Source organism: Oncorhynchus mykiss, chromosome 4 (assembly GCF_013265735.2).
Source record: "Oncorhynchus mykiss isolate Arlee chromosome 4, USDA_OmykA_1.1, whole genome shotgun sequence".
Lineage (NCBI taxonomy): Eukaryota > Metazoa > Chordata > Actinopteri > Salmoniformes > Salmonidae > Oncorhynchus > Oncorhynchus mykiss.
This window is the reverse complement of record NC_048568.1, coordinates 45,130,809-45,140,808: the sequence shown is the minus strand read 5'-3', so window position 1 is coordinate 45,140,808 and position 10,000 is coordinate 45,130,809. Positions and strand designations below refer to the sequence as shown.

The window sequence follows — 10,000 nt, the reverse complement described above, 5'->3', positions numbered from 1 at the left end:
GTAGGCTAGATTACCAACAACGACGAGACGGCCTACAGGGAGGAGGTGAGGGCCCTCGGAGTGTGGTGTCAGGAAAATAACCTCACACTCAACGTCAACAAAACTAAGGAGATGATTGTGGACTTCAGGAAACAGCAGAGGGAACACCCCCCTATCCACATCGATGGAACAGTAGTGGAGAGGGTAGCAAGTTTTAAGTTCCTCGGCATACACATCACAGACAAACTGAATTGGTCCACTCACACAGACAGCATTGTGAAGAAGGCGCAGCAGCGCCTCTTCAACCTCAGGAGGCTGAAGAAATTCGGCTTGTCACCAAAAGCACTCACAAACTTCTACAGATGCACAATCGAGAGCATCCTGGCGGGCTGTATCACCGCCTGGTACGGCAACTGCTCCGCCCTCAACCGTAAGGCTCTCCAAAGGGTAGTGAGGTCTGCACAACGCATCACCGGGGGCAAACTACCTGCCCTCCAGGACACCTACACCACCCGATGTCACAGGAAGGCCATAAAGATCATCAAGGACATCAACCACCCGAGCCACTGCCTGTTCACCCCGCTATCATCCAGAAGGCGAGGTCAGTACAGCAGGGACCGAGTGACTGAAAAAAAGCTTCTATCTCAAGGCCATCAGACTGTTAAACAGCCACCACTAACATTGAGTGGCTGCTGCCAACACACTGACACTGACTCAACTCCAGCCACTTTAATAATGGGAATTGATGGGAAATGATGTAAATATATCACTAGCCACTTTAAACAATGCTATCTTATATAATGTTACTTACCCTACATTATTCATCTCATATGCATACGTATATACTGTACTCTATATCATCGATTGTATCCTTATGTAATACATGTATCACTAGCCACTTTAACTATGCCACTTTGTTTACATACTCATCTCATATGTATATACTGCACTCAATACCATCTACTGTATCTTGCCTATGCTGCTCTGTACCATCACTCATTCATATATCCTTATGTACATATTCTTTATCCCCTTACACTGTGTACAAGACAGTAGTTTTGGAATTGTTAGTTAGATTACTTGTTATTACTGCATTGTCGGAACTAGAAGCACAAGCATTTCACTACACTCGCATTAACATCTGCTAACCATGTGTATGTGACAAATAAAATTTGATTTGATTTGATTTGACTACACAGTGTTCTCTACACAGTATTCACTACACAGTGTTCACTACACAGTATTCACTCCTACTGGCCCTGATACAGATTTAGAACACTGGACAACTCCTCCTCGTCCTCGTCCTCGTCCTCGTCCTCGTCCTCGTCCTCCTCCTCCTCCTCCTCCTCCTCCTCCTCCTCCTCCTCATCTCTACTCATCCCCCTCTCATCCTCCTCCTCTTCCTCCTCCTCCTTTCTAACCATCCCTTTCTCCTCTTCCAGACCCTCGCCAGTCCCAGTCGTCTCCTCCCTGGTCCTATGAGCAGTCCTACCCGTCCTACCTGAGTCCCATGACCTCCCCGTCTGTCCACTCCACCACGCCCCTCTCCTCCAGCCGAGCCACGGGCTTGCCCAACATCACTGACCCGCCCCGCCGCCTGCCAGGTAACACACACTAGCAACACCCTGTATCCCACCCTCATCCCACCCTGCATCCCACCCTGTATTCCACCCTCATCCCACCCTGCCTCCCACTGCTGTCTTGCTTCTGAAGCTAAGCAGGGTTGGTCCTGGTCAGGCCCTGGATGGGAGACCAGATGCTGCTGGAAGTAGTGTTGGAGGGCAAGTAGAGTAGGGCAAGTAGTTGGAGGGCAAGTAGACAGAGCAGGTGAGTACAGGTAGGGTAGACAGAGCAGGTGAGTACAGGTATGGTAGATAGAGCAGGTGAGTACAGGTAGGGTAGACAGAGCAGGTAGGGTAGACAGAGCACGTGAGTACAGGTAGGGTAGACAGAGTAGGTAGGGTAGACAGAGCAGGTAGGGTTGACAAGTCAGGTGAGGACAGGTGGGGTAGACAAAGCAGGTGAGTACAGGTAGGGTAGACAGAGCAGGTAGGGTAGACAGAGCAGGTGAGTACAGGTGGGGTAGCCAGAGCAGGTAGGGTAGACAGAGAGGGTAGGGTAAACAGAACAGGTGAGTACAGGTAGGGTAGACAGAGCAGGTGAGTACTGGTAGGGTAGATAGAGCGGTTGAGTACTGGTAAGGTAGACAGAGCAGGTGAGTACAGGTAGGGTAGACAGAGAAGGTGAGTACAGGTAGGGTAGACAGAGCAGGTGAGTTCAGGTAGGGTAGACAGAGCAGGTGAGTTCAGGTGGGGTAGCCAGAGCAGGTAGGGTAGACAGAGAGGGTAGGGTAAACAGAACAGGTGAGTACAGGTAGGGTAGACAGAGCAGGTGAGTACTGGTAGGGTAGACAGAGCAGGTGAGTACAGGTAGGGTAGATAGAGCGGGTGAGTACTGGTAGGGTAGACAGAGCAGGTGAGTACAGGTAGGGTAGACAGAGCAGGTGAGTACCGGTAGGGTAGACAGAGCAGGTGAGTACAGGTAGGGTAGACAGAGCAGGTGAGTACAGGTATGGTAGATAGAGCAGGTGAGTACAGGTAGGGTAGACAGAGCAGGTAGGGTAGACAGAGCACGTGAGTACAGGTAGGGTAGACAGAGTAGGTAGGGTAGACAGAGCAGGTAGGGTTGACAAGTCAGGTGAGTACAGGTGGGGTAGACAAAGCAGGTGAGTACAGGTAGGGTAGACAGAGCAGGTAGGGTAGACAGAGCAGGTGAGTACAGGTAAGGAATACAGAGCAGGTGAGTTCAGGTAGGGTAGACAGAGCAGGTGAGTACAGGTAGGGTAGACAGAGCAGGTAGGGTATACAGAGCAGGTGAGTACAGGTAGGGTAGACAGAGCAGGTGAGTACCGGTAGGGTAGACAGAGCAGGTGAGTACAGGTAGGGTAGACAGAGAAGGTGAGTACAGGTAGGATAGATAGAGCAGGTGACTACAGGTAGGGTAGACAGAGGAGGTAGGGTAGACAGAGCAGGTGAGTACAGGTAGGGTAGACAGAGTAGGTAGGGTAGACAGAGCAGGTAGGGTTGACAAGTCAGGTGAGTACAGGTGGGGTAGACAAAGCAGGTGAGTACTGGTAGGGTAGACAGAGCAGGTGAGTACTGGTAGGGTAGATAGAGCGGGTGAGTACTGGTACGGTAGACAGAGCAGGTGAGTACTGGTAGGGTAGATAGAGCGGGTGAGTACTGGTAAGGTAGACAGAGCAGGTGAGTACAGGTAGGGTAGACAGAGCAGGTGAGTACAGGTAGGGTAGACAGAGCAGGTGATTACAGGTAGGGTAGACAGAGAAGGTGAATACAGGTAGGGTAGACAATGCAGGTGAGTACTGGTAGGGTAGACAGAGCAGGTGAGTACAGGTAGGGTAGACAGAGCAGGTGAGTTCAGGTAGGGTAGACAGAGCAAGTAGGGTAGACAGAGCAGGTGAGTTCAGGTAGGGTAGACAGAGCAGGTGAGTTCAGGTAGGCTAGACAGAGCAGGTGAGTTCAGGTAGGGTAGACAGAGCAGGTGGGGTAGACAGATCAGGTGAGTTCAGGTGGGGTAGACAGAGCAGGTGAGTACTGGTAGGGTAGACAGAGCAGGTGAGTACTGGTAGGGTAGATAGAGCAGGTGAGTACTGGTTTTGTAGACAGAGCAAGTAGGGTAGACAGAGCAGGTGAGTTCAGGTAGGGTAGACAAAGCAGGTGAGTTCATGTAGGGTAGACAGAGCAGGTGGGGTAAACAGAGCAGGTGAGTTCAGGTAGGGTAGACCGAGCAGGTGAGTTCAGGTAGGGTAGACAGAGCAGGTGAGTACAGGTAGGGTAGACAGAGCAGGTGAGTACAGGTATGGTAGATAGAGCAGGTGAGTACCGGTAGGGTAGACAGAGCAGGTGAGTACAGGTAGGGTAGACAGAGCAGGTGAGTACAGGTATGGTAGATAGAGCAGGTGAGTACAGGTAGGGTAGACAGAGCAGGTAGGGTAGACAGAGCACGTGAGTACAGGTAGGGTAGACAGAGTAGGTAGGGTAGACAGAGCAGGTAGGGTTGACAAGTCAGGTGAGTACAGGTGGGGTAGACAAAGCAGGTGAGTACAGGTAGGGTAGACAGAGCAGGTAGGGTAGACAGAGCAGGTGAGTACAGGTAAGGAATACAGAGCAGGTGAGTTCAGGTAGGGTAGACAGAGCAGGTGAGTACAGGTAGGGTAGACAGAGCAGGTAGGGTATACAGAGCAGGTGAGTACAGGTAGGGTAGACAGAGCAGGTGAGTACCGGTAGGGTAGACAGAGCAGGTGAGTACAGGTAGGGTAGACAGAGAAGGTGAGTACAGGTAGGATAGATAGAGCAGGTGACTACAGGTAGGGTAGACAGAGGAGGTAGGGTAGACAGAGCAGGTGAGTACAGGTAGGGTAGACAGAGTAGGTAGGGTAGACAGAGCAGGTAGGGTTGACAAGTCAGGTGAGTACAGGTGGGGTAGACAAAGCAGGTGAGTACTGGTAGGGTAGACAGAGCAGGTGAGTACTGGTAGGGTAGATAGAGCGGGTGAGTACTGGTACGGTAGACAGAGCAGGTGAGTACTGGTAGGGTAGATAGAGCGGGTGAGTACTGGTAAGGTAGACAGAGCAGGTGAGTACAGGTAGGGTAGACAGAGCAGGTGAGTACAGGTAGGGTAGACAGAGCAGGTGATTACAGGTAGGGTAGACAGAGAAGGTGAATACAGGTAGGGTAGACAATGCAGGTGAGTACTGGTAGGGTAGACAGAGCAGGTGAGTACAGGTAGGGTAGACAGAGCAGGTGCGTTCAGGTAGGGTAGACAGAGCAAGTAGGGTAGACAGAGCAGGTGAGTTCAGGTAGGGTAGACAGAGCAGGTGAGTTCAGGTAGGCTAGACAGAGCAGGTGAGTTCAGGTAGGGTAGACAGAGCAGGTGGGGTAGACAGATCAGGTGAGTTCAGGTGGGGTAGACAGAGCAGGTGAGTACTGGTAGGGTAGACAGAGCAGGTGAGTACTGGTAGGGTAGATAGAGCAGGTGAGTACTGGTTTTGTAGACAGAGCAAGTAGGGTAGACAGAGCAGGTGAGTTCAGGTAGGGTAGACAAAGCAGGTGAGTTCATGTAGGGTAGACAGAGCAGGTGGGGTAAACAGAGCAGGTGAGTTCAGGTAGGGTAGACCGAGCAGGTGAGTTCAGGTAGGGTAGACAGAGCAGGTGAGGTAGACAGAGCAGGTGGGGTAGACAGAGCAGCAGAGCAGGTGAGTACTGGTAGGGTAGATAGAGCAGGTGAGTACTGGTGGGGTAGACAGAGCAGGTGAGTACAGGTGGGGTAGACAGTGCAGGTGAGTACAGGTGGGGTAGACAGAGCAGGTGAGTACAGGTGGGGTAGACAGAGCAGGTGGGGTAGACAGAGCAGGTGAGTACAGGTGGGGTAGACAGAGCAGGTGAGTACAGGTGGGGTAGACAGAGCAGGTGGGGTAGACAGAGCAGGTGAGTACAGGTGGGGTAGACAGAGCAGGTGAGTACAGGTGGGGTAGACAGAGCAGGTAGGGTAGACAGAGCAGGTGGGGTAGACAGAGCAGGTGAGTACAGGTAGGGTAGACAGAGCAGGTGGGGTAAACAGAGCTTTTTTTGGTGGTTATGTCCCAGTTCCACTGCTTTGTGTTAATTTAGTCATATATGCAAATATACCATTCACAGTGTATGTATGTAAATGAGGCACATATAATTTCCTTCATTTTAAAACTCAATAGATTCCCGATACCATGAGAACATGAATATATGAGTCCGTTCTAAGAAGAAGAAAAATTACATTTCACAATAAATAATATACCTGAATTCCCACATAAATACATTATTTGTCCTTGCCAATAAAATTCACTCAATCATTTATGGATTATAACATTTCTAAAAGTTTGGAATGTCTTCATCTGTTGTCCAACTGTTGTATTTATTAGAATCATTTTCTAAACGTTTTAACACTCTTGATGACTGTTGTTACATGCACTCACACACACACACACACACTCACACACACACACAGTAGAAAGAAACAAAATTATTGTTTTTCTTTAACTCTGCTGAACCTTTGAATTTCAAAACAACCACTTTTACAACTCTAAATGTCACGTTGCAGACGGTCAGTAACATGAGATGGGTCTATTGTTCTATGTTAGTTAGTTCTCCTGTAGACTTTAGACGTATTGGGGCTGAGGGGCGAGGCCTGCCTGACTGATTCCCTAAACAGTGGTTAGCACAGATCTGTTTTTTTAACAGTGGAAAAGACGATTGTTTCCTTTTTTCCCGGCTGCAAGGCTTTGATCCCAGAGGACTCTGGGTAATAACAGGCCCAGGATAATGAAGGACAAAAACAGCTTCATACACTGCCGCCATCGCAATGCATGCTGGGTACTCAGAGCGCCCAGAGGTGCCCCAACAGCAGCATCTGTCTCTCTATCCAACGTGAACGCTTCTCTTTCTCTCTCTCTCTCTCTCTCACTCTTTCTCTATCTCTCTCCCCTCTCTCTCTTCCCCAATCTCTCTCTCGCTCTCGTCTCTCTCTCACTCTCTTCTTTCTTTACCTCCCTCTGTCCCTCACGCTCTCTTCTCTCTTCCCCCTCCACATTATCTCTCTTGCTTTATTCTCTCTCCTCTCTCGCTTTCGCTCTCGCTCTCTCTCCCTCGCTCCCTCTTTTCCCCCGCTCTCTCTCTCTCTCTCTCTCTCGCTCTCTCTCTCTCTCTCTCTCTCTCTCTCTCTCTCTCTCTCTCTCTCTCGCTCTCTCTCTCTCTCACTCTTTCTCTATCTCTCTCCCCTCTCTCTCTTCCCCAATCTCTCTCTCGCTCTCGTCTCTCTCTCACTCTCTTCTTTCTTTACCTCCCTCTGTCCCTCACGCTCTCTTCTCTCTTCCCCCTCCACATTATCTCTCTTGCTTTATTCTCTCTCCTCTCTCGCTTTCGCTCTCGCTCTCTCTCCCTCGCTCCCTCTTTTCCCCCGCTCTCTCTCTCTCTCTCTCTCTCGCTCTCTCTCTCTCTCTCTCTCTCTCTCTCTCTCTCTCTCTCTCTCTCGCTCTCTCTCTCTCTCGCTCTCTCTCCCTCGCTCCCTCTTTTCCCCCACTCTCTCTCTCTCTCTCTCTCTCCCTCCTCCTCTCTATTTCTCTCTGTGGTGAGGTCTTGTAGAAACAATAAATGTGGCCAGACTAGTTTGTCTCTACACCTGTTTGATGTCGTGCCAGGAGACTCTTTGTGTTTCTACTACACCCTAATTCCACCTCCTTACCGTATCCCAGAGTCAGCCAGCCAGAGTGTGTGAGATGTCGACATTCTGCCAGCTGTTCTGTCAACTCTGATTGTGTTGGTTTCATCTCACCAGTGACACACTTTATTCTTAACACTAATCTCTAGTGGACAGACTGAAAGATTTTAGTTCTGGGTTTATCTCTTCTGTGTAGACCTATAGTTTTAGGTTCTGTGTTTATCTCTGTGTAGACCTGTAGTTTACAGTTCTGGGTTTATCTCCTCTGTATAGACCTGTAGTTTACAGTTCTGGGTTTATCTCCTCTGCGTAGACCTGTAGTTTACAGTTCTGGGTTTATCTCTGTGTAGACCTGTAGTTTACAGTTCTGGGTTTATGTCCTCTGAGTAGACCTGTAGTTTACAGTTCTGGGTTTATGTCCTCTGAGTAGACCTGTAGTTTACAGTTCTGGGTTTATCTCTGTGTAGACCTGTAGTTTACAGTTCTGGGTGTATCTCCTCTGTGTAGACCTGTAGTTTACAGTTCTGGGTTTATCTCCTCTGTGTAGACCTGTAGTTTACAGTTCTGGGTTTATCTCTGTGTAGACCTGTAGTTTACAGTTCTGGGTTTATCTCCTCTGTGTAGACCTGTAGTTTACAGTTCTGGGTTTATCTCCTCTGTGTAGACCTGTAGTTTACAGTTCTGGGTTTATCTCCTCTGTGTAGACCTGTAGTTTACAGTTCTGGGTTTATCTCCTCTGTGTAGACCTGTAGTTTACAGTTCTGGGTTTATCTCATCTGTGTAGACCTGTAGTTTACAGTTCTGGGTTTATCTCCTCTGTGTAGACCTGTAGTTTACAGTTCTGGGTTTATCTCTGTGTAGACCTGTAGTTTACAGTTCTGGGTTTATCTCTGTGTAGACCTGTAGTTTACAGTTCTGGGTTTATCTCATCTGTGTAGACCTGTAGTTTACAGTTCTGGGTTTATCTCCTCTGTGTAGACCTGTAGTTTACAGTTCTGGGTTTATCTCCTCTGTGTAGACCTGTAGTTTACAGTTCTGGGTTTATCTCTGTGTAGACCTGTAGTTTACAGTTCTGGGTTTATCTCCTCTGTGTAGACCTGTAGTTTACAGTTCTGGGTTTATCTCCTCTGTGTAGACCTGTAGTTTACAGTTCTGGGTTTATCTCCTCTGTGTAGACCTGTAGTTTACAGTTCTGGGTTTATCTCTGTGTAGACCTGTAGTTTACAGTTCTGGGTTTATCTCCTCTGTGTAGACCTGTAGTTTACAGTTCTGGGTTTATCTCCTCTGTGTAGACCTGTAGTTTACAGTTCTGGGTTTATCTCCTCTGTGTAGACCTGTAGTTTACAGTTCTGGGTTTATCTCCTCTGTGTAGACCTGTAGTTTACAGTTCTGGGTTTATCTCTGTGTAGACCTGTAGTTTACAGTTCTGGGTTTATCTCCTCTGTGTAGACCTGTAGTTTACAGTTCTGGGTTTATCTCCTCTGTGTAGACCTGTAGTTTACAGTTCTGGGTTTATCTCCTCTGTGTAGACCTGTAGTTTACAGTTCTGGGTTTATCTCCTCTGTGTAGACCTGTAGTTTACAGTTCTGGGTTTATCTCATCTGTGTAGACCTGTAGTTTACAGTTCTGGGTTTATCTCCTCTGTGTAGACCTGTAGTTTACAGTTCTGGGTTTATCTCTGTGTAGACCTGTAGTTTACAGTTCTGGGTTTATCTCTGTGTAGACCTGTAGTTTACAGTTCTGGGTTTATCTCATCTGTGTAGACCTGTAGTTTACAGTTCTGGGTTTATCTCCTCTGTGTAGACCTGTAGTTTACAGTTCTGGGTTTATCTCCTCTGTGTAGACCTGTAGTTTACAGTTCTGGGTTTATCTCTGTGTAGACCTGTAGTTTACAGTTCTGGGTTTATCTCTGTGTAGACCTGTAGTTTACAGTTCTGGGTGTATCTCCTCTGTGTAGACCTGTAGTTTACAGTTCTGGGTTTATCTCCTCTGTGTAGACCTGTAGTTTACAGTTCTGGGTTTATCTCTGTGTAGACCTGTAGTTTACAGTTCTGGGTTTATCTCCTCTGTGTAGACCTGTAGTTTACAGTTCTGGGTTTATCTCCTCTGTGTAGACCTGTAGTTTACAGTTCTGGGTTTATCTCCTCTGTGTAGACCTGTAGTTTACAGTTCTGGGTTTATCTCCTCTGTGTAGACCTGTAGTTTACAGTTCTGGGTTTATCTCATCTGTGTAGACCTGTAGTTTACAGTTCTGGGTTTATCTCCTCTGTGTAGACCTGTAGTTTACAGTTCTGGGTTTATCTCTGTGTAGACCTGTAGTTTACAGTTCTGGGTTTATCTCTGTGTAGACCTGTAGTTTACAGTTCTGGGTTTATCTCATCTGTGTAGACCTGTAGTTTACAGTTCTGGGTTTATCTCCTCTGTGTAGACCTGTAGTTTACAGTTCTGGGTTTATCTCCTCTGTGTAGACCTGTAGTTTACAGTTCTGGGTTTATCTCTGTGTAGACCTGTAGTTTACAGTTCTGGGTTTATCTCCTCTGTGTAGACCTGTAGTTTACAGTTCTGGGTTTATCTCCTCTGTGTAGACCTGTAGTTTACAGTTCTGGGTTTATCTCCTCTGTGTAGACCTGTAGTTTACAGTTCTGGGTTTATCTCTGTGTAGACCTGTAGTTTACAGTTCTGGGTTTATCTCCTCTGTGTAGACCTGTAGTTTACAGTTCTGGGTTTATCTCCTCTGTGTAGACCTGTAGTT

The 10,000-nt window shown here is 47.9% G+C and overlaps 1 protein-coding gene across 1 annotated transcript in view; it reads left to right on the top strand.

The window, feature by feature from the left end:
• The window catches only part of LOC110521125 (runt-related transcription factor 2), a 222,718-nt gene that overhangs the window by 199,822 nt on the left and 12,896 nt on the right, over window positions 1-10,000 (top strand). The window contains exon 6 of the mRNA XM_036976438.1: window positions 1,422-1,583. Within this exon, the coding sequence (XP_036832333.1) occupies window positions 1,422-1,583 (162 nt within the window). The remainder of the gene's footprint in view (window positions 1-1,421; window positions 1,584-10,000) is intronic.